Source organism: Pteropus vampyrus, unplaced genomic scaffold (genome assembly GCF_000151845.1).
Source record: "Pteropus vampyrus isolate Shadow unplaced genomic scaffold, Pvam_2.0 Scaffold56, whole genome shotgun sequence".
Classification (NCBI taxonomy): Eukaryota; Metazoa; Chordata; class Mammalia; order Chiroptera; family Pteropodidae; genus Pteropus; species Pteropus vampyrus.
In genome coordinates this window covers 6883818-6908208 of record NW_011888837.1, presented here as the reverse complement: position 1 = coordinate 6908208, position 24391 = coordinate 6883818, and the positions used below count along the sequence as shown (strand labels likewise).

The following is a 24391-nucleotide window of genomic DNA, read 5'->3' as shown; positions in this document are numbered from 1 at the left end:
AACTAAAAAGTTTGAGAACATCTGTTCTAGGCATTCTACCACCTTAGAGCTTTTACATTTTCTTTTCTCTGCCTGGAAAACTCTTCCAGACACCTGTATTGCTAACTTCATCACCTCCTTTAAGTCTGTTTGGATGTCACCTTCACAAGAGGCTGACTCTCTCCACCCTATGTAAATGACAATCAGCCCACTATCTCTATCCTGGTACTTCTGATCTTATTAACCTCATTCTATTTTTGCCTCATATTATACTTCACCTCAAGTGAACTTACAATTTATTTTTTAGATTTATTGTTATTCTTACTAGAATATAAGAAAAAAATGAGTATGTTTTGATTCTTGATATATTTCAAATGCCTAGAGATGCCTGGCCCATACTATATAATAAATGTTAGTGGAAGGAACAGATTTATTTCAAGATCTACAAATGTGATTATTAAAAGGCGAGAAAATAATAGAAAAGATCTGTTTGCTTAAAATACTTAGTCTACAGCCATACCACCCTGAACATGCCCAATCTCATCTGATCTTGGAAGCTAAGCAGGGTCAGACCTGGTTAGTACTTGGATGGGAGACCACCTAGGAACACCAGGTGCTGTAGACATTAAAAAATACTTACTCAAAATTTTATGGCAGTTCTTTGAATGCCAGGCTAAGGAGTCTCATCTACACAATCATTAAATGAACTATATCTTCCTTTAAAAAGAAATCAAAAAGAAAAAAATTCTTGTGTTCTACTAGTTTTATTATCCAGAATGGTAAAGATGATGGAAAAATTGTAGAAAAGGTACTAAGATTAAAGATATTAAATGAAAATACTGCCAATATTGTAAGATTTTTCTTAAGCACAATTACTCACTAGACGTACTTATTGATCATCAATAATGTGAAAGCTGCAGGATTAAAAAATGTGAAATATAAAAACCCCAGGCCCTGATCTCGAAAAGTGCATAATTGTGCATATAAGTAGCTGCTAATTTGGATGGGAAAGTTCTTAGTGCCTTGAGACCAATATAGACAGAGTGTAATGGGGATTAACAAGACAGAGGAAAAAAGAATTTGAAAAATTTCAAGAAGAATTTAAGCAAGGTTTTAAACAATGTTTATAATTTAGAATTGCACAGATTGTGGGGTGGGAAGGGATATGGACCTTGTAGGCAAAGAAGAGGAGAAATATTTTTAAAGAAATTATAAGAATAAAATAAGTCTTGGTTAGCCAGTAATAAAGCCAGTTAGATTTATATAATAACAGTCTCTAACCATCAATATGTAAATCTTTCACTTACTTAAAGGACCATTTTGAATCACTTGATGATGTTCTCTTTTATCAGTACTTGTGCCAGTCTTTGACTTGTTTGCCCTCAGATTCACTCCTTGCCTCTCTCCTGTTCTGTCTGTAAAGCAGAAGGGCAGACCAAGCAGGTTTAATTGTCAGACTCCTATGTCGGATTTGGCCATTAAGGGATATTGGCAGGAAAATAGAGAGTAGGAGAAAGTGAGAAACCAGGGTATTCTCCATTCTCTCTCTACCTTGGGCACTATCTCTGGTAGCAGTCGTGTTCCTTCTTTTGGCTTTAGTGTTTCTGGCCCCCTTAGATGGGCCTACGTGTTTCCAGCTCCCACCAGGTAATCCTATCCCTGTCTCTGTTAGTACTTGGTCTCTCTATTCTAGGCTTATAAAGAATTTCCTAATTTTAATCCCTGTGTTGCCTCACTACCACATTTAGATTTGCAACTCTTCTATCACCTATGAAATCATTTTTTTGTTGTTTTAAATTCTCTCTGTTGCAAATAATTGAAGTGGTTTCTAATTTCCTGGTTAGATCCTGACCCTGACTTATTTAATAATTGTTATTTTAGCATCTGTTATGGGTTTAACTGTGTCCACCCACTCCCAAATTCATATGTTGAAGTACTAACCAGCAGAACATCAGAATGTGACAGTATTTGGAGACAGAATTTTAAAAGAGGTAATTAGGTACAATTAAGTCATACAGGTGTGGCCTAATTCAATATGACTGGTGTCCTTCTAAGAAGAGAAATTAGGACACAGACAGACACACACAGAGGGAAACCCTTGTGAAGACAAGGAGAACATGGTCCTCTACAGGCCAAAGAGAAAGGCCTCAGAAGAAATAACCTTGCGGACACCTTGATATAAGACTTCTGACCTGCAGAACTGTGAGAAAATAAATTTCTGTTGTTTAAGCCACCCAGTCTGTGGTACTTTGTTATGGCAGCCCAAGAAAATATAGTATCTCTATAGATATTCTATTTTCTAAACTTATAGCTATGATTTCTTTACAAGTTCTTCATCCCTCTCGATTTTTAAAATTCAATTTGAAAGCACAGTATCCTTGAGGGTCTACCTTTTGCAGAATGTAAAAGCAGATTATTTGATAGATTTACTGGTATTTATGTGCAATCAAGAATCATGTTCCTTTATTTAGTCATGAGCCCATATTCCATATTTTATTTCTTATCGATTGTAATGTGTGTGGTTTTCAGCTGAATTCACATAATAAGGCTGTGTATCTGTTTATTCTTATCCTAAAACAACATATGAAGATATATAGTGACCATTACTACAAACCCAGGAGGATGTCCAATGGCATATATAACCAATCTTGAACTAGGATAATCAATTAAGGAATAATAATAATTTTCACCTAGAGTCTATCATTCTGCTCTTTTATACATACACATCATGAACCTTCTGTGGGATTTATAAGCATGGCTTAGCTCATAAAAACTGCATATTATGAGGATATTAACGATAGAGTACCATTAAGTATCTGAAAACATGTCTAACTTTTTAGTGTTAGCACAGTGTATTATCTGCATTCTAATTTAATCAGAATTATTCTATACATAACCTGTTGAATGTGTGGTATTCTGTAAGGCATACTATTTTATGGCCATTGAAAAGCCATGGCCTCTCCTTTGTTGAGGGCATCTGCTTATGCACACCCAGGAGAAGTGTAGTAGAAAGAGAAAAATGACGGAAGTGGTTAGCCTTTCATTGTTCTTATTCTGTGGACATATACCCAAACTGAAAGAAGACATTTGGAATATTTGAGTTGGAAGAGGAGATAACTAAGATAAAAATGGACAAGAAAAATAGCACAAAAAACAGAGGAAAGCCAATCACTTCTCCCATCCCAGTAATACCCAGTCTTAGCCATTTATTCTCATATTATAATTTGTAATGAGTTTACCTCTGTTTATTCAGTTTTTGTCTGATTTACCCACTAGGCCCTCATAAGGACAAGGATTGTGTCAGTCTTGTTCACAATTGTCTCCCAGAAGCTATGCCAGCAACTATAAAATAGCTGATTCTTGGTAAATACTTCCTGAACAAATGAGGGAAAGGAACAGAAGAAAAGCAAAAGTATAGGCTATTATTCCTATCTGCAAGGCACTACTAGGACTATGAAACACCTATAGTAATCTTCTTTCCTCAGTATCTTACACTGAAATCAGAAAAAAAGAGAATAATGGATACTAAAAAGGAATTGATAGTGCTGAATGAGAAGCCATTGCATGCCTCAAAAGTTCAAAGGAAGAAAAGTAAAGGGTACTTACTGATAGGTAGAATTACCGAAGATATTTAGAAATAACCAAAAAAAGAGAAAAGAAATAAGTCACAGAAGGACAAATACTGCATGATTCCACTTACATGAGGTATTAAATATAGTCAAACTCATAGAAGCCAAAAGTAAATAAATAAATAGAATGGTTGTTGCCAGGAACGGGGGTGGGGGGGGAGAGGGAAATGAGGAGTTGCTATTCTACATCTATAAAATTTCAGTTATGCAAGATGAATAACTTCTTGTGATCTAAGGTACAACATCGTGCCTATAGATAACCATATTGTATTATATATTTAAATGTCTGTTATGAAAGTAGCTCTCATGTTATGTTCTTACCACAATTTAAAAAAAAAAATAGGAAAAAGGAAAACACTATAATTCTTCATCAGCGTCAACCTCAGAATGTTTTCCATACTGAAAATCATCATTCTCTCTAATATGTTATTTCACGTAAAAGCCTGGCTGTCACAGTGAAAGTTACACTTTCAACACTCTCTGTGAAGCTAGGGGTCAGCAGGAAATCTACTAGGCACTTCAGTGATGACCCTCTAGGATATCACTGAATTCCTGGCTTCTCTAGGTCTATTAGCTCATCTGATGAAAAGAAGGACTCTCGTGGCACCAGGTGCTCTGAAGTATGTTACTCCTGTCCCCTAGGGCTGACTAGAGTGCCCATCTGCCTTTGTTTTCAACAACTGCAAAGAAGCCCAGCATGTAGGGAATGAAATATATACTGGGTAAGGGGGACTGTCAATTCTGAAAATGCTTATCAGTTTGTACAACTACCTCTAAGAGTCTGAAGTAATTTTTATGATGCATTGTGGCAAAATACTCCCAGCTTAAGTCTATAAACATTTGATAATTTCCTACAGAATATAACTGAGTATCATTTATTACGATCATTTTCTGGTTTTACTTACCTTTTTAGATGATTATCACAGACATTTTCGGTCCTGGTGGCTGTTTTTTACTAGATATTTAGTTTATAAAAACAGGGCTATAAGTATGTCACCTAGTATTGAGATTACTTATTATTAAAAACATTTCAGTACATAAGTATTAAAATATTAAATATACAATGAATTAAGCATGTATATTTCTGTAAATATATGTGACTGTCTATATAACAATAACTTTTGGGAGGACACCATTAACTCATTTCATCATTTCAAATCATACTTAATCACTTGGCCAATTCATTTCATTCTAAACAGAGCAAGGTTACACATGAAGAAATATATAGTTCCACTTGAAATTATAAAACATATTTCTTTGCTAGTTTTCATCTCTGCAAAATTAAGCTCATATGTTGACCCAAGCTGAATAAAACTTGGTGAAATGATGAACTCTAATCTACTGAAATATAGTTTATTCAGGTATAGTTTATTCAAGTATGACCAAAAGCTTTGGTAGATTCAGACTATTGGATCAGCCCCAGGACCGGCTAAGGTCATCTAACTAGGTTAAGCAGTCAGAAAAGGTTTCCAGAAGAAAGAAAATGATCTGAAGTTACCTTGGAAAAGAGATGGTATAGGAGAAAAGGAAGAATGTTCCAGAAGGTGAACCAGCATATGACCCAATAAGAAAGGAGAAAATTAACAGGTCTGTAGCTGTTCATCAGTAGACAGTGAGTTCTGTGTCCAGATCGTCTGAGAAAACAAAAATTATATCACTTAAAAAAAATTCTAAAGAATAAAAATGTAAGTCTTTGTTCATAAGACCTAGTAATGACTGGACTAAGGTAGCAGATTCTATACCTAAGTCAGGAATACATGGTAACATTCACCCTTAGTAATAGAATGCCATATCCTTGTAACAGAAGAAAAATCTACCAACACCTTGGTAGAAAAATCTACCAACACCCAACGAAACAGATCTCTCTCCAAATGTCACCACAACTTGTCTAGTCATTGCCTGAATAAAAGTTGGAAATCCTAATTCACACTTTACTTTAAAGGGTCATTCAGGTTTTATGAGTTAATACTACCAAAAATGGCTGCCTCTTGTACACCATTGTTCTTCCATTAACTTAAAATAAAAATAAAGCTTCACTGGACACTTTTTTTTAATCATTAAATGTTAGTGGAGGAAAATTTCTTTAGAAATTTACATGATCGTATACAGATATTTTTAAGTTATTTGTATATTGCTATTCTCTAACAAATGTGATAATGACTGTACATAGACCAACAATCATAAACAGGGAATAACTATTGGTCAAGTTATTAAAATTCTATTACATGACAACTATAATTTTGTAAATAGTGAGACTGAGACCTTGATATTAATAATACTAACAATAATGTGGGTTTAAGTCATAAATTTGCAGTAACAATAAGCAATGACTATAAGAAACTAGAAAGCATATTGTTACAGCAAAAAAGTGTATTAACATGGCTCTACTAATGACTCAGTGACAATAATTCCAATTTTTCCAAGTTCAGTTTGACCTGCAGCCTCTGTAGTTTGTTTATTTATTTTGCTGACACATGTAAACAACACATGCAAAAAAATAGTGCAATAAAACCTTCCCATCACATTGTTTAAATATGTTTGTTCTCTTGTGAAGTATATGCAGGCATCTCACACAAAAGCCACTAGGAAAATACATAGCAAGAACACTGCAGACTAAAGGCAGATGTCCATTAGACATTCAAGAAAAGGCTACAGCCAGTGATTCTCTTCTATGGCAGCATTCTGCCATCCCACGCCTTTCCTAGAAGGGTTTGAATGCTCTGAGTCTTATACAGGGACATCATTCAAACAAACATTTTCTCTCCTGAATCTCTTTTTCTCCATCAAGGTAAGAAGCTATAGGTAACATGGTGGATAATAAGTGGACAAAATCAAAGAACTCATTCATTCCATGTCGTTCACTTAGCAACAATGAACCACAGCAAGGCTTTAAAATGAAACACTTTCTTCCCCTCAACCACACCACACACACGCCACACACACCACACACACACACACACACACACACACACACACACACACACACCAAGGAGAAATTTAAAGTCTGTATTCTTTTTTCCAAGGGAAAAAAAAAGATGGAGTGGGCAAGAAAGAGCATCTTTCACATTCTGCATTTTCAGAGTAAGTATCCAACGCGACTTGCCATGATAACTAAATTTATTATTAACTGTGTATTTCATGATGTTAGTGACAATATGTTAATGTGATTTTTCACGTCCTCCTGCAGTGAACAGATGGCTCCTTTTACTTTACTTTCCACATCAAGTGTGATTATTTCTTGGTGCCAAAAGCCACCTGCCGCTCCTCGGTCTCCAGTCTAATTTTTTATGTTGGTAAAACACAGCAGGACTTGTTATCAGTTGGATGGCATCTTAATAAAAGGAGACATGCCAACATATTGACATCATGTTCAAGGGGAAATTTCAGCCCCTTCAAACCCCTAACCCCCTTCCTCCTAACCCCTTTCAAAAAGTGAGGGAGAAAAAGAAAAAGAAATAGATGCAAAGACCCCCACCAGATTCAAGATGTTCCATTACAATTGTTGGGCCTAGAGCCAAGATGCTGAATTGGTCTCCCTTTGTTTCCAAACCCAAGCACCCCACTCAGGGCTCTGATCTTTCATCCTGTGTAATGATAATTAGCCGTAACATATTCCAAAGTCAAATGTAAGCAGGAATACATTAACATTGAGATCAGTGTCAGGGCAATTTTCACTGGGAAAATGACAAAGAACACGCACGCACGCACGCACACATACACACAATCAAAAATTTCAAGATTCAAACATTCATAAAATCACTTTCATAGTGGTGAATATTAAACTTATTGACTTGTCTGTTATAAGTGCTTACCTAGAATGCCAAGGCTTCCTAATGTGGATTCAGTGACTCCCACAGCCCATGCTTAACAGAGAAAACATGAGTAATAAACCATGGTAGCTTGCTTTAATTTTTCCATTCTTTATTAAAACAAAGAGGGATAGTATGTTAGGTGATTTGTGGTCCAAGAAGAGGTCTTCAAGGCGATTGGATGGCATGGCTCTCAACAGCTGGTCCAGCACATTTGGGAACAGCATGTAGAGAAATGCGTCAGTGTTTTGAAGATTACCAACTGTGATGATGCATTGGCTATGACACAATCTAAAAAAAAAAGTTAAATTTCCTAGCCACAAACTATATAATTCAATGTCCTCACCATCAGGGCACACACTGTTAAATTAAAGGCTAAGTCCAAATTTGATAAAATTGAAACTTTCAAAATTGATTCCCATTCTTTAGAGACTGGAAAAAGTAGCAGCATCCTTGAATGCCTGATATTTCTTGTTAAAAGCCAAGGAGTTAAACATATTGGCTTCCTAGGATTCACAAGGATTACAAAGGCAGAAGAAAATTTCTATAATAAAAGTGCAAATATCTTAATGAAAAGAATTCACAATTAATGGTTTTCTTGAGATGAATTATAACTAGATTATTCCACCACAGAATCTCTCACATTAACGTAAACTGGCAGTGACTCTTTTATTCCTTTCAACTGCGCCTTCAAACAAACAAACCTGTATGAAATATATCTTTATTCACTGTATTTTCCAGCTTGACCAGCTTTTTATTTGCACTACATTTTCCCAATATTTTGTTATAAAAATTTGAAAACATAAAAAAGGTGAAAGAACTTTACCAACACCATTGTATCTACCACATCAATTCTACAATATTTTACTATACTAATTTTATCATATATCTTTTTATTTCTCCATTCTGTCATCTCATCATCAACCTACCTTATTAGATTGTAAAATGAATAACCAATAGCTCATCCAGAAATTAAAATTATCTTGACTTTATGATAATTACTTAATAAAGTGAGAGTTATATATAGTGGTGTTCATTAACTCATTCAACAAATATTTCTTGAATTTCTGCTTTGGGTCAGACACTGTTCTAACTGCGAAAGACACAAAATTGAATAAAACAGCCAAGATATCTGCCCCCATTGAACTTATAATTTAGTGAGTTTTACAGGGGAAAAGCAATTATTAAATGAGTGGCTCTCGAGTTCACATGCCCAGACGGCCGGACTGCAGGTCTCTCCTTGTGACCGCAGCGCAGAGAGCAGAGCACGAACTGTGGCTACAGAAGTCATGGCAGGACAGGCATGTAGAAAGTTTCTTCCCCTCTTTGACCTAATATTAATTGAAAGGAATGCTGCGGAAAGTGCCAGAAAAATCTCAAGGAAAAGTTTTGCAAGCAACTGCAAAACTTTTTGTAAAGTAGCTGCTGGATGGAGCTCTAAAAGAAAGGGTGGAGAGATTCAATCAGTCAGCATGAAAATAAGAGATAAAGTTCTTCTAGAATATGGCAGCACCAAAGTGGTTCTAGACGACAAGGATTATTTTTTATTTAGAGATGGCGACATTCTTGGAAAGCATGTAGACTAAAATAAATCACTACTGAAATGGCATCCTGCCCATTCCACTGAAGTTCTGCAATCTCATCATGTAAATAATTTCCACGTCTCTCTTTTGTAATAAATTAACTATATCCAAAACTAATGATATCCAGTGCCTCTTAAAATTTAGTTTCACTGTACTAATATAAACATTGCCAAATAAAAATGTATAAATTAAAAAAAAAATGGATGGCTCTCTAAAACATGATGTGCAAAGGAAGATATGTCACTATACGCAAGTAAATTTAGTTGGGACTGTTAACTTAGATGTAATATAGGGGAGAAAAATGTTTATGCACCACTATAATAAAGCCCATATGTAGCAACTTCTCAAAACATATCCTCCAAATTACTAAATGAATTAATGCATTTTAAACCTTACAGTGTGGACATCACTTAAACAATTGTACATTAAGAAGTAACTGCACTCTAAAATTAGAGTAGATTTAAAGGTAAATAAATAATAATAGAAAGTCAATTTATTTAAGAACTCTAATCTTAACAATTCTATAGTAAAAGACTTTTTGAAGAAATATCTGATTTGAGGGGGACTATTATGAATGGTATGTCCACCATTAAAGCATTTGCATTTGTATGGAATATAATACAAATGAAATAACAATTTCTTATAAAGTTAAATGTATTCACGAATAAGATAGTGCCAGTCCTTATTACAGAGGTGCTTTAATTAGAATACAGGAAAGCTGTTATAGACTAACAAGCAAAAGATTTTTAAATTTTTCTCGAAATGAAAAAAATAGTGGAGCTAATTTAAGCTTCCTCATTTAAAAAAAAAAAAGAAAACATTAGTCAGCTTTGGTTAAATCCATCATTTAGTTTGTAATTACTTTAAGAAAGTTAAATTGAGACATTTATCTGATTATTTAGTAGCTACAATTTATTAACAGTAAAACTAATATATAAACTAATACTAGAACTAATAATTTTATAAATAAGTTACTTGTATTAAACACAAAATACTTAAAAGTATTCCTAGGTTCAAAAACTAATAGGATTGGGAACATTTATGTGTATATATTGATGTGCAAGGGTGAAGGGATGTAGAAAAGAAATTTGGGGTCTACCAAATACTTGGCAATAAAAATTAACATTTAAAACAAAATTTAAAATCTGTTCCATGAAAATTCAAACATAGTATGGTAAACTGACATAATGGTAAATGTTGCCTCTAAATTTTTGCTTAGAGAATCTCTGATAGAAATTTAAAAACTGAAAAAAGATACGATCAGAAAAGTCTGTACCATTTACTATTGATTTCAATTCTTTACTATTCAAATCAAGTCTGGTTGTTAAATTTGCTTTTCATAAAACTCCTTGGAGGATTTTCACTTAAAATGGAAAATATGAGCCAGTTAAAACAGTAAAGTAACAATATTATTGTTGATTTCTATGTTATTTTCCATCGTGTTCTTTTAGTTTCACTAAGAATAAATGAGCTTCATCCTTGAGCTAACTCAAAAGCGTAGTTTGTGGCCTAATGCAGAAAACTGCCATTCATTGAATGCATATTTAATAAATTTTCATTAGTGAGAAAATGGATATTTATTCACCAACTTTCCAATCTGAAATTCTAGGTGGACTTTCACTCTGGCCAAGATGAAGTAGGAGAAATTAGATTTATCCTCATTTATCATCTGAAATGATGAAAAATGGACAAAATATATAAAACAGTTTGCATAATTTAAAAATATATAACGACAATTCACAAGATACTGGCTATTAGGCAATGAAGGGCAGTGATCCTTAGGAGGCAAGAAACAAATGGCATGAGTATTATGACTTCTCAACTTATTGCCTTGAGAGAGTTTTGAGGCCACAGCACTGGGAGAGGAAAGTGAAGTGCAGTGGAGATCTTGTGCTGAGGAAATGGGAGCTCAGGATCCAGAGAGATGACGACAGCTAGAATGTGCAGGACATGGTACTGGAAAGAAAAGAGTTGCACAGGAAGAAGACTCTGGAGATCTCCAGAGAGTATCCCTAGAATAGTCATTTGATTATTGATCAGTGCATGTGTGAGAGGAAAATACTTGAGGCTGAGGAAAGATGCACATGAAAAATTAAAGATAATAGTATCCAGTGTTAACCCAGGTTTGGGAACATGGCCTATTCCCACCAACCAGGAAAACCTCATTCTCATGGGCCTTGGGTAGAATACAGTGAAGGATCTCATCACACTAAAGGGAAATAATTAGTTCCAGACTGAGCACTGTCTTGTTCCAAACAAATCTTAAATGCAAGACCCGAAAGAATCAAACTATTTCCAAATAACTTAACTGTATTCCAAAACAGAACTCAAGATTTATATGATTACAAAAATATCCAGCAACCCAACCAGGTAAAATTCAAATATTTGGCATCTAATCAAAAATTATCAGGCATACAAAGAAGCCGTGAAACATAAGCCATAATGAAGAGATAACGCAATCAGTCAAAACTGAACCCAAACTGACACAGACATTACAATTAGCAGAAAATGAGATTAAAAGTTGTCCTAACTATATTCCATGTGTTCAAAAAATTAAGTAAATATTTTTAAAACTTCAGAACTTCTTTGAAAGAAAGTACAACGTGTGAGGTGAAAAATATAATGGATGAATTAGCATATTAGATATTGGAGAAGAAAAGATTAGTAAACTTGAAGACACAGCAATAGAAACTGTCTAAAATAAACCATAGAAAGAAAATTATAATAATGAGTAGAGCATTAGTGATCTGTGGTATAATGCTAATATGTGTGACCAGAGTTCCTAAAGCAGAGAAGAGAAAAGAAAATTATTTGTAGGAATAACAGTCTAAAGTTTTCCAAAGTTTATGAAATCTATAAATCCAAAGATCCAAGTAGCTTCATGAGGCCCAAGCACAGGAAATAAGAAATTACACCAAGTAACATCATTACAAAACTAAACAAAACCACTGATAGTTAAAAAAATTTTACAAGCAGTGAAAGAAAAATTGACATTGAAAATAAGGATGACAGCGATGTTCATACCTGCAACAACACAAGAGAGATGGTGAAGCAAGTTTAAAGGTCCGTCCCCAAAAAAAGTTACTTAGAATTCTACATCAAGAGAAAATATTTTAAATAGTAAGAGGAAATACTTCTCAGATCTTCAAAAGCGGGAAGAATTCATTTCCAGTGGATCCACACTACAAGAAATGTTGAAAGAAATCTTAAAAGCAGAAAGAAAATGATAACAGAAATATGGACCCATAATAGAATGAAGGTAATGGTAACAGTAATTACATGGGTAAATACATGATTTTTTCAAAAACTAACACCTCCTAATAGAGTGATTGGGGCGGGGCGGGGCTTGGGATGGAAAAGCTGGGTGAGAAGGTGTAGCGCCAGTTGAAGGGCAAAGGTTGCCTCGAGCAGCTTCAGTTTCAGCCCAGGCAGCTACTGCGCCTGCGCCTTAGACTCCTGCAGCGTGCCCCTCCCCCTCCCCATACGCACCTCCATCACCTGGTTAACGGCAGCAGTTTGGCTGAGTCTACCAATTGATTTCATGGCAGCCCCGAAGGAATCAGTTGTGGGGCCGTTGGTGGGCGCAGTGGTCCAAGGGACTAACTCTTCTAGATTTCTGGTTTTCAATTCAAAAACAGCAGAACTACTTAGTCACCATCAAGTACAATTAACACAAGAGTTTCCAAAAGAAGGATGGGTGGAACAAGACCCTAAGGAAATTCTTCAGTCTGTCTATGAGTGTATAGAGAGAACGTGTGAGAAACTTAACGAAGTGAATATTGATATATCCAACATAAAAGCTATTGGTGTCAGCAATCAGAGAGAAACCACTCTTATCTGGGACAAGTTAACTGGAGAGCCGCTCTACAATGCTGTGGCGTGGCTGGATCTGAGAACCCAGTCTACAGTTGAGAATCTTAGTAAAAAAATTCCAGGAAATAATAACTTTGTAAAGTCCAAGACAGGCCTTCCACTTAGCACTTACTTCAGTGCAGTGAAACTTCGTTGGATTCTCGACAATGTGAGCGAAGTTCAGAAAGCCATTGAAGAAGATAGAGCTCTTTTTGGTACCATGGATTCATGGCTTATCTGGAATTTGACAGGAGGAGTTAATGAAGGTGTCCACTGTACAGATGTAACAAACGCAAGTAGGACAATGCTTTTCAACATTCATTCTTTGGAATGGGATAAAGAGCTCTGTGACTTTTTTGAAATTCCCATGAGCATTCTCCCAAATGTCTGCAGTTCTTCTGAGATCTATGGCTTAATGAAAGCTGGAGCCTTAGAAGGTGTGCCAATATCTGGGTGTTTGGGGGACCAGTCTGCTGCATTAGTGGGGCAAATGTGCTTCCAGGAAGGACAAGCCAAAAATACATATGGAACAGGTTGTTTCTTACTATGTAATACCGGCCGTAAGTGTGTATTTTCTGAACATGGCCTTCTGACCACAGTGGCTTACAAATTAGGCAGAGAAAAGCCAGCATTTTATGCACTGGAGGGTTCTGTTGCTATAGCAGGTGCCGTTATTCGCTGGCTAAAAGACAATCTTGGAATTATAGAAACCTCAGAAGAAGTTGAAAAACTTGCTGAAGAAGCAGGTACTTCCTATGGCTGCTACTTCATCCCAGCCTTTTCAGGGTTATATGCACCTTATTGGGATCCCAGTGCAAGAGGGATAATCTGTGGTCTCACTCAGTTCACCAATAAAAGCCATATTGCTTTCGCTGCATTAGAAGCTATTTGTTTCCAAACCCGAGAGATAGTGGATTCCATGAACCGTGACTGTGGAATTCCACTCAGTCATTTGCAGGTAGATGGAAAAATGACCACCAACCAAATTCTTATGCAACTACAAGCAGACATTCTGCATATTCCAGTAATAAAGCCCTCTATGCCTGAAACAACTGCACTGGGAGCTGCCATGGCAGCAGGAGCTGCAGAAGGTGTGGGCATTTGGAGTCTTAAACCCGAGGATTTGTCAGCCGTCATGATGGAGCGGGTTGATCCACAGATCAAGGCCACTGAAAGTGAAATTCGTTATTCCACATGGAAGAAAGCCGTGATGAAGTCAATGAGTTGGGTTACTACTCAGTCTCCTGAAAGTAGTGATTCTGCTATCTTCTCTAGTCTGCCCTTGGGCTTTTTTATAGTGAGTAGCATGATGATATTAATTGGAGCAAGATACATATCAGGTACAGCATATTAATACCAAGAATGGATTTCCAAGATGTGACCTTTTTATATTATGAAAGAATCCAACCATTCTGTGTTTTAATAGAAGATGCCATAATAGACTCTTCATTTATTTATAAACCGCTTCCTGCATGACTTATGGGAACCTTACAAGTGGATCTGTGGCTTGAAATAAATAAATTACAGAAAAAAAAAAAAAAAAACCACTGTGGAAACATTTGGTGTACTTTTAATATTGTCAGTTAAGTTTGGGCCAGCTATTTCAGATGTTAAGCCCTTCCATTGTCATAAAATTCTGCCCCATGCCCTCTAGAATATAGGATGTTTGGATTCTGTCTGTGGAATCTTTCACCAAACATTTTCTAACACTATGAATCTGGATTTGGTTCTCTGTGTCATGCACTTGATTAAGAGGTGTAACTAACTGCCCAAACTGAGGGACTTGTTGTTTTTAATAGATCCCCAAAACCCTCTTTGGTACTTATGAAGGAGACCACAATATCTTTACTGAATGTTTAATGGACACATACATTCTTACAATAGAAATTTAATATTCCCATAGCTTAAATATATTCCTGGAAAATATTTGCCAAATTAAAATTCTTCATTTTACACGATCTCACTAATTACAACAGTTTGCTATATAGTTCCTAAAGGGAAAAGGACACTTTTTTCTTAGGTTTTTTTTTTTTATCTCTCCATTTTATGTACTTTACTTGGTATGTATAACATATATGCTTATATATTTCATATAGAGTAGCCCATTTATAAAGTTTATAAAAAGAGTAGTCTTAAGTAGACCACAATATACATAAATATTTTAGTGTAAATATTTGTATATATTTTTGGGCAATGTGTATACATATTATTTACCAGGAGAAACTTTTTCTTAAAGAGACAGTATTTAAAATTTAAGCACATGTTTTATATTGTTATAAAAAAATGTAATTTCAACTCTATTTCTTATGCTTTACCTTTTGATTTAATTGTATTAGATGAACATATGTTGAAAAAAATGTGGAATACTACAGTAAGCATTATTTTCAAGCAGAAAAAAAGAATTGACTGCTCCAACAAAAATAATCAAGTATGGAGTTTAAGCATATATAAAAGAAAACAAAAAGAAAGCAAGAAATTTGGAAGTGGATAAATGGAAGTGCAATAATATAAGAATTTCATATACTATATGAGAAGTGGTACAACATCATTTCAAGTTGTTACACTGATAGTTCAAAATGCATACTCTAAATCCTAAAATAACAAAACAAAAATTATAATTAATAAGGAAATTAAGTACATAAGCTAAAACAATAAAAATATTCGATTGATCCAAAAGAAGGCAGAAAAGAGATGAAAAGGGAGAAAAAAAAAAGATAGGACAATAGAAAACAACAGCAGAAAAATATATTTAAACCTACCCATATAAACCACATTAAATATAGATGGTCTAATTATCTTGATTAAAAGGTAAAATTGTCATCAGATAAAAAAGCAAGACTCAAAAATATACTGCCTCCAAAAAATATATTTCAGATACTAAAAAAAAAGTTAAAAGCAAAAGGATATTAAAAAGATATGCTGTTAATATTAATAGAAAGCTGGAGTGGCTATATTAATATCAGAAAGTAAATTTCGGAGCAAAGAACATTACCTGTGATAAATGAAGACATTTTGCAATAATAAAGGGGCCACTTCATATAGAGAAATAATCTGAAATACTTATACAACTAAAACAGAGCTTTAAAATATACACAGCAAAATCTGATAGAACTAAAAAAACAGATAAATCTACAATTATAGTAGAAGATTTCAACATCTCTTCCTCAACATCTCATGAAACAAGTAGACAAATTTAATAGAGAAGATTTGAACAATACTATCAAACAACTTAATTGACATTAATAGAACATGCTGCCCAATAATAGGAGAAAACACATTCTTTTCAAATGCATATAAAACACTTACCAAGATAGACCTCATACAGACCATTAACCAAGCTTCAATATATTTGCAAGGATTTCATTCAAAGTGTGCTGTCTGAGCACACTGGACTTATAAATCAATAAAAATTTCTTGAAAATATCCAAATATTTGGACATTAAATAACAAACTTTTAAATAATCCACGAGTGAGATAGAGAAGGAAAATAGAAAGTATTTGGAACACAATGAAAATAAAAACAACAAATCAAAATTTATGAGATATTACTAAAACAGTACTTAGGGAGAAATTTATAAGACTAAAGAAGAGAGAAAATGGTTCAAATAAAAAAACGAAATAAAAGTGGCATTAAATACAAAGTAAATAGAAGAAAAGAAATAATAAAGATGAGAACAATAATCAATGGTACGGAAAACAGAAAAATAATAGCAAAAATCAATAGAGCCAAAAGTTAGTTCTTTAGAATAACAATAAATTGATAAACTTTTAGCCAAACTGACTAGAAAAAAAGATGACAAAAACGATCATTATCAGAAATAAAAGTGATATAGATTCTAAAGATATTAAAACAATAATACCGGAATATAAGAAAACTTAATGCCAGTAAATTTGACAACTTAGATGAAAGGGAAACACAAACTACCAAAACTCAAAAAAAAAAAAAAAAAAGTAATTTAAATGGCCCTATCTCTCTATTAAATAAGTTAAATTTCTAGTTTAAAATCTCCCCACAAAGAAACTCCAAGCCCAAATGGAGAAATAATAACCATTCTACACAACTCTTCCAGAAAACTGAAAAGGAAGGAACATTTTCAAGCTAATTCTATGAGGACAGGATTACATTACTCTGATTCCAACACCAGACAAGGATATTACAAGAAAAACTGCAGATCAATATCCTTTATAAATCTAAATGCAAAAATTCTCATCGAAATTTTAGCAAAATTAATCTGACAATATATAAAAAAGATAAGACATCACAAACAAGTGGAGGGATATAAAGATAGGATAATGAGTAAGTATAACTGGAAAACTCAATCAATGTATTTTACCATATTAACAGACTAAGAAAGAAAGCCTACATTAGACATAACTACACACTGACTAGAATGGCTAAAATTAAAAAGATAATTAGTCATACCAAGAGTCGATAAAGATGGGGAACTGAATATTTCATATGATTCTGCTGGAAATGTAAAATGGTACAAACATTAGAAAACAGTTTAACAGTTTCTTAAAAAATAAACATTCTAGGTATTTGCCCATGGTAAATGAAAACATGGCTGTACAAAGATTCGTTCATAGCACTTTATTAGTTATAGCCCCAAACTGGACACAATTCAAATGTCCATGAACAAGTTAATAAATAAACAAACCATGTATATTCATACAATGGAAGACTACTCAGCAACTATTAAGACACACTACAATGTAGATGGCTTTCAAAATAACTAAGCCTAGTGAAATAAGCCAGACTATATACATAGTGTTTGATCCCATTCATATTCAATTCTAGTAAATGCAAACTATTGTGTAATGACAGAAAGCAGATCAGTGGCTCCCTGGGAATAGGGCTGGTGGGGGTGGGGGGAGAGGTAAGGCAGGGGGATGAAGAAAAGGCAGGAAGGGGTAGAAGGCATAACCATAAAGGAGCACAAAAAAAATTGGGGGGTAATGGATATGCTCATTATATTAATTATGGTGATGGTTTCAAAGGTGAATATTTATGTCAAAATTAATCAAATAGAACATTTCAAATATGTGCAGTTATTATAGGATAAATTATACCTCAATAAAACTTTTTTTAAAAAGAAAAATTTTATCTTCAAACTCTCGTTGATTCTACAGTCAGCTAGGATGGGGTGTGTCGGTTACTCTCTCTAAAATGTCTATGAGTTTTACTTGAAGTCATTTGTGTGATTAGGCTGGAGAAGTACATGATAATATCTAGTATCATTTAAAACAAATTAATTTCCCATTTCATTTATTTGGTCATAACTCTCAGTCTGAGACTTGCTGCAAATGACCTTATGAAGAGTCACAAACAAAGATATGAGAAAATCAGACTAAAATTCCTCAAACTCTGTATTTCATTCTCACTCCTTCAATATTACACTCCTGTGATTATCAGCTTTCTTTTTTTTAAATGCCTTTATAAGTCTCATTTTCATAATTTAACTTAACATGATATTGGTAAATTACAGTACTTTGCCCAGAGGCTATACAAGAGCTTCTGTATATTCTATTATAAAATTAGCTAATTAATAATTTCTCTATATTGCCACTAAGCAGAACTACATGGTTAAATTATGATGATGGGGTCTCATTGCCTGCATATTATAAAACAGCAAGTCATTGTTTAATGTCAGGTGTATGTATGAGAGAGCATGAACTCAAACACTAACTGGGAGAATGAAAAGCATCTAATTCTGACACTATTTTCCAAAGATGCAGTTTGTGAATTAAAACAAGTAAGTCGTATCTGGGAGGGGAAAGGGTGCATAGGAGGAAGAGAAAGAGAAGAAACAAAGGTCATGAAAGGAAAGGAATGTTATAGGTATCCAGATAGGAACAAGCTGTACTATTAAATCTAATTAAAGACACCCTATTGTAGTATCCACATAGAAGCAGCACTAAACACCCAAGGCCTTTCTAGCTTAGCTCTAGGAATGGAAACCATATACATAGGTTTTAGAGGGATACACATCTTTCCCTCCTCACCCTATAAAGAATCTTAAATTATTATGTGTGTGCCTATTTCTAGTGCTTATATTATCATTTTGATATTAATACCCATAATATCACAGAGAAGCTATTGTTTCATTCACTGGTAAGCCCTGTTATCATAAATATAAATGTTACATTAAACAATCATCATTTAGGTGGAACATTATGCACCAACTCAATGACGATTAGGTATGGAAAATTTGTTTTCATGCTTTTTTTTAAAAATCATGTGAACTAATAAGATCCTCTAGGGTAATCTTCCAGCAGGTCTAGAGTAAATTCCAGATCATCTCAGTCAGTTACCTACTTTAACCTCCCACAGAAATGACAGCTCTACAGTCTATTCTGATTATTTCAATCAAAACAAAATGAATAAATTTGATATTTAAATATTCCCTCACAGTTCCCATCAACAACCTTTACAGCCCTATTTATCTGAGCCTTGGAGAAATTGCATGTGATCCTTGTCCTCTGTGTGTTTAGCATACATTACAGTTCATTATCATATCAGCCCTCAACAAACTGATTTATGTTACAAAAAAAGGAAGAGGGGGAGTGGGAGGGGGAGGCAGCAGCAGCCCAGACCTTTGGTGGGAAAAAAGTAAAGAGTGATAAGACTGTCTTAATAATTTTATATTAAACTACCTACGAAATTTAGTTCACGGTAAACTCCACAAGTCTTTCTTATACTGGGTTATTAAAGTATGTTTTTCAAGTGTAATAAGAAATCCACATTTGGAAAACATTTACAAAGCCAAAAATAAATAGTAAGGAGAGTCTTAGTATATGTCTATCGTAGTAGCTTCAAAAGAGAGCTAGGCAAAAACCAAGACAAAAATGTTCTAGTGATTGCAAATAAGGATAACTCTGATTTGTCTAGGTTTTCTCTGAACTGAAATAGGCAACCTGTTTAACAGTACCTCCCTGTTTCCACCTTTGTATGGCCTTAGCAAAGTGACCAGAGTAGGGAATGAGTAGACGTCCTGGAGCAAAAAGCGCTCTCTCTCTCTTTCTCTCTTTCTCTCTCTCTCTCTCTCTCCTCTCTGGTTATAAGATAAGGTTTGTGTGGCCTCAAGTTTATTTCTCTGAATAAACTGATCACTTCTTCCCAAAGCTATTTCAAATCAGCCATAGATATCTATGATTAGTTCAGTTCCACATTTGAAAATATTGAGGAAAAGAATAAGAAAATCACCTTTGTAATTGAGAAAGAGTATAGCTTTAGAATGCAAGAGATGATTGATCTGGGGAATATGATTATTTGCATAGGATTTAGTATTTTCAAAAAAGATGTTCTCAAAGAAAACTGCAAGACTACTTCCTTCAATGTCAGGAAAGCCTGGAGTTGAATAGGGCTTAAGAGACCATCTAGTCTAATATCTTCAAATACAAAGAAGTGAAAAATTTAAATCACTTAATTGATGTCACAAAGATGTTGGGAGCAAGATTATAATCTAAGTTTCTATCTTGTGAATCTAATGTTCCTTTAGCTCCATGCAACTGACAGGGCTTTTCTTGAACTTTGTCTGCCTCAAAGAACTCTGTTATGACTTTTTTACAAGATGAGAGTAAAGGTAATAATGCTTGTGAATTTCTTACGAAAGTTAGAGTTATGTCTTGGCCACCATATATTTGGTGAACAATCACATACTCACACATGCATACAATTTTTATGGCCACTTAAGCCAGATACATTCTGAAAGATTCCTAACTATGATAAAATCATTCTCTAATCTCCAGTGATATTTTATTTCTGAAAAAAATAATGTTTACAGACTCTTTGAGGAGCCATTTCCTTAATCCTGAAACATGCTAGAAATTTAGAAGTGAACGGGTAGACGTACCATTCTTTTCTTGATACAAAGCTTACTACTCACCATCCTAACACTGTTATCCTTTGAATCTTACCTAGTTCATTCCTTCATATCAGAGAGGGATGTAAATTTCCACCTTCTTCCCTTCTTCATACTCCTCTTTGTCTTTTTTTTTTTCCTGAAACAAATTCATTGAGTCATATCATATGGTATTTACTACTCGTATTCACAAACATCAAAAGGATGGCAGTCTGTTTAATATCCTGCAGACGAACATGAGCTAAAAGTGGCATTGGCAATTGGGCACTCGCTGCCTACTGGGCACCAAGCAGTGATGTGCTAAAGATCTGGCGTTTTGTTCCATAGAGAAGAATGACATTCATTACAATTGTATCAAAAACAAATTATATACCAAATGTTTGCCTTGGTAAGTACTTGGACGATCATTTATCTATCTTTCATTCATCCTCTCACAGCCTCTGCTCTTCAGCTCTATTGTTGTCAATACTTTGCCTGTTTATGTGTGTGTTTCTCTCCCATTTGTTTCTGTGGTTCGCTATCATTTTACCTTCTTATACCAGCCTCAGTGCATATTACAAGAACCATGCAATGCCTACGGATAAGAAGAATATAGATAAACAGTGCATAAATCTTTTACAAAACAGTTTCTACAGAATCTCACAATATCTCATTTTTGTCATATGATTGATAGTTGTCCCTGGAGAACAGGAATTTACTTTTCATTTTTGATATGTTAGAGATGGCTATAAGAAGATAACCTAAGATTTAGAAAGATAAAACTTTAAATTTAAAATAGATCCCTCATGAATTTTAGCTAGAAATTGGAGATCTTATACGTCAGTCCCTTATGTTAAATATTAGAAACTGAAGTCCAGAAGAGGTAATGGCCCAAGGTTTCAGGGGTGGTTTGTGCCTGAAAATACTGGGATTAGAACCTAGGGGAACTTTCTTCTATACCATGGGCCAAATTTCTTTAAAGATTTCAATTCTAACACTAAAAATTACTGTTTTTCTCTAAAATAAGATTAAAAGATATTTAGAAATACAGTGGTAATTGCATAAGATTTTCCACTAAACACTCAAAATTGTTTCAAGCACTGAGAAATTATTTTAAGATAACTGAATATAAAAGGTTTCCTATCTCTGTTTCTTCCTCTTATTTCACATTCTTTTAGTTCAGGCATCACCATTATCTCCCGATAACGGTATCTTATACACTACAATAATCTAACTTTTCCTGTCCCATATCTCTGATTTATCCTCTGCATTTCCACCATGATTCTCTTTCCCCTACTGTTTCCTCTCCTTTCCATCTTTGTCTCTCTCTGACTTTAACATAATTTATTGTTTTTTTCCAGGGCCCTAGATCTGGCTTGGAAATCTCCCCACTCCTCTGGCCTTCTTAACTTCAGACAAAAGCTTCTAGGTCTCTCAGCTGCAGGAGCTGTTCAGAGGCAAAGAAGGAAAGGAGGACCCGATCTCAAGATCCTCATTCTCTCAAAATCCTCCTGGTTGTTCTTATAAGCATTTCTCGAGCATCTCCTTCCTCTGGTTGTTGTTCATCATCAGAAAAGGGGTTAGCACATGGGTTCTTAATAATTGCAGATATAGATGGTCAAGGGAACACTTCGAACCTCTGTTGTGATCTTGTTCATCCACTGCTCATGCCTGATTTTCAGCTATGTTTTCCTTTTGGCATCTTCAAAAATGAGTCTATTCCCAACATTCTAATCCTCTCATTCCAGGTATGTTCTGGTGGTCTTGGAGCAGTGCAGGAGGAGAGCCATCCTTCTGGCTGGGTGTGTGGGCAGAACAGACTCTGGGCCAGTCCCTCAGTCGCACTGGAACTCAAAGTCCTCTGCTCAGTGCTGCCCAGTGGCCCTGAGCCCTCGGGCCCCATGTGGTGACTTCCACTACCAACATGTTTTCACAGGCATCACCCTGTCAGCTCAGGTACCCTACATGGCCACACATATCTTTTGAATACAGAAATCTGATCCTTTTACCTTACTGCTTTAAAGGTTGTGCTAATTTCGTCATTCCCCAGATAAGCTAATTAGCATGGTTTTTAATATCTGAATATATGTATAGTCAGCCTTCCATCTATTCTTCTAGGTTTACTTCATCCACCATCACCACCAATGATGTGGCATCCACTACACCTTCTAGGTATTCTGGCCCTCTAATAAATACTGAATGCCTAATCATGTCTCACTGGGACCCATGACTGAGAATCTTGTGATTGTTTCACTTAATCACACAGCCAGATCTTCCTGGAAGCTGTCAAAGATAATCTCTGCAGATTTCCTGGGCAGTCAAAATCAGAGACATAAAATAACACTTTGTTCATGGTATTTTTCCTCTCACAGGATGAATCTCATTCTTTCATCTTAAAAAGTGGACATCATCTTCATTATTTAGGAGTGAATAAGTGGGATTCTTGGTGAGATTTAAAGATTTGAAAAGTTTGATAACATGTCTTAGAAATCAGTTATTGGATTATAATTTTTCAAAATTCTTCTCAATACCAAGTTACTTCAGTTTTTAACATTACCTGTTCTACATGTGGCTTTTCATGATTTCTTTTCACTTAGCCCTACTACATTATTCTAGAGATAATTTCAACCATATAAGTCAGATTAATTGAATTTATTTTTTGAAAAAGTTCTTATATTCAGTCCACAATGCCCACATTTATTCCAAGTCAAGATTCCATTGTCTTTTGTATTTTTTTCTTCTGATTAGTTTGATGCCTATTCAGTATAAAGTAGTCAATTCATATGTGAGTTTCCTTTTCTAGTCCTTAGTTTCTCACTGATCGTAACAAAGAGATTATTACCATGAGGATAAACCCTATTCTGAAGAAATAGGGTTTATCCTCATGGTAATAATCTCTGTGCAAATGAGTGGATTGCGTATGCTATAAATAATACAGAAAGGAAAGGCCAGGAATTAGAAGAAAATATTCTAATGGCAGAACCAGACTTCTAAATGTGAACTAGACTTTTAAGATGGATAGAATATCAATAGATATTCAAAGGATAAAGAGATGAAAATAAACTTAGTTGTGGGAAATGCTATGAATGATAGCATCAGAGACAAGTTCTAGAGTTTATATCTGTTAAACAGAGCAGATAATGTTGGAAGAAAGTGGATAATAAAAGTTAGAACCAGATTTTGAAGAATCTTGAATGTCAAGCAAAGAATATAGATCTTATTTTTTTCTGTAAGACTAGAGTTCCGTGAAAGGTTTATGTTGAGGCAAGTAACATAATAAAAATCTCATGTTTGTGCCTCCTTGACTGCTAGCTTTCATAATTGAAAGAGAGGATGAAGTAGCAGTAAGAGCATAGACTACTGGCTTCAGATCCGGACCCTACCACTTACTGTGTGACCTTTGCCAAGTTACTTAACCTCTCTGTGTTTCAGTTTCTTCCACTATAAAAAGAAGATGAGGATATGGATGGTGATAATGATGATAATGATAGTTGTAAGGAATAACTGGATTGTTTGAGGAGTAAATGAGTTAATGTCCTTAGATCAACTCTTTGAAATGGGTAAGCTCCATGTAAAAGTTTGCTATTATTGCTGTCATTATTATAAAGACAGAAGAAGAGTTGAGTGATTCTTTGGTTTCTATATTTTTAAACAGAATAGCAGAAGGATTCCTAAAAAAAAAAAAAAAAAAAAAAAAA

At 34.7% G+C, this 24391-nt stretch overlaps 1 protein-coding gene, 1 non-coding gene and 1 pseudogene across 2 annotated transcripts; all 3 read left to right on the top strand.

The window, feature by feature from the left end:
- Positions 1 to 485: 485 nt before the first annotated feature.
- On the top strand, positions 486 to 604 carry LOC111739992. The gene has a single exon (XR_002780441.1). It is a non-coding gene; the product is annotated as a 5S ribosomal RNA (ribosomal RNA).
- An 8047-nt stretch (positions 605 to 8651) lies between these two features.
- LOC105292384 lies at positions 8652 to 9003 on the top strand (annotated as a pseudogene).
- A 3537-nt stretch (positions 9004 to 12540) lies between these two features.
- Positions 12541 to 14206, top strand: GK2 (glycerol kinase 2). Its single transcript, XM_011360589.2, has one exon. It carries the CDS (start codon positions 12542 to 12544, stop codon positions 14204 to 14206), a length of 1665 nt encoding a protein of 554 aa, XP_011358891.1. The 5' UTR covers position 12541.
- Positions 14207 to 24391: the final 10185 nt, after the last annotated feature.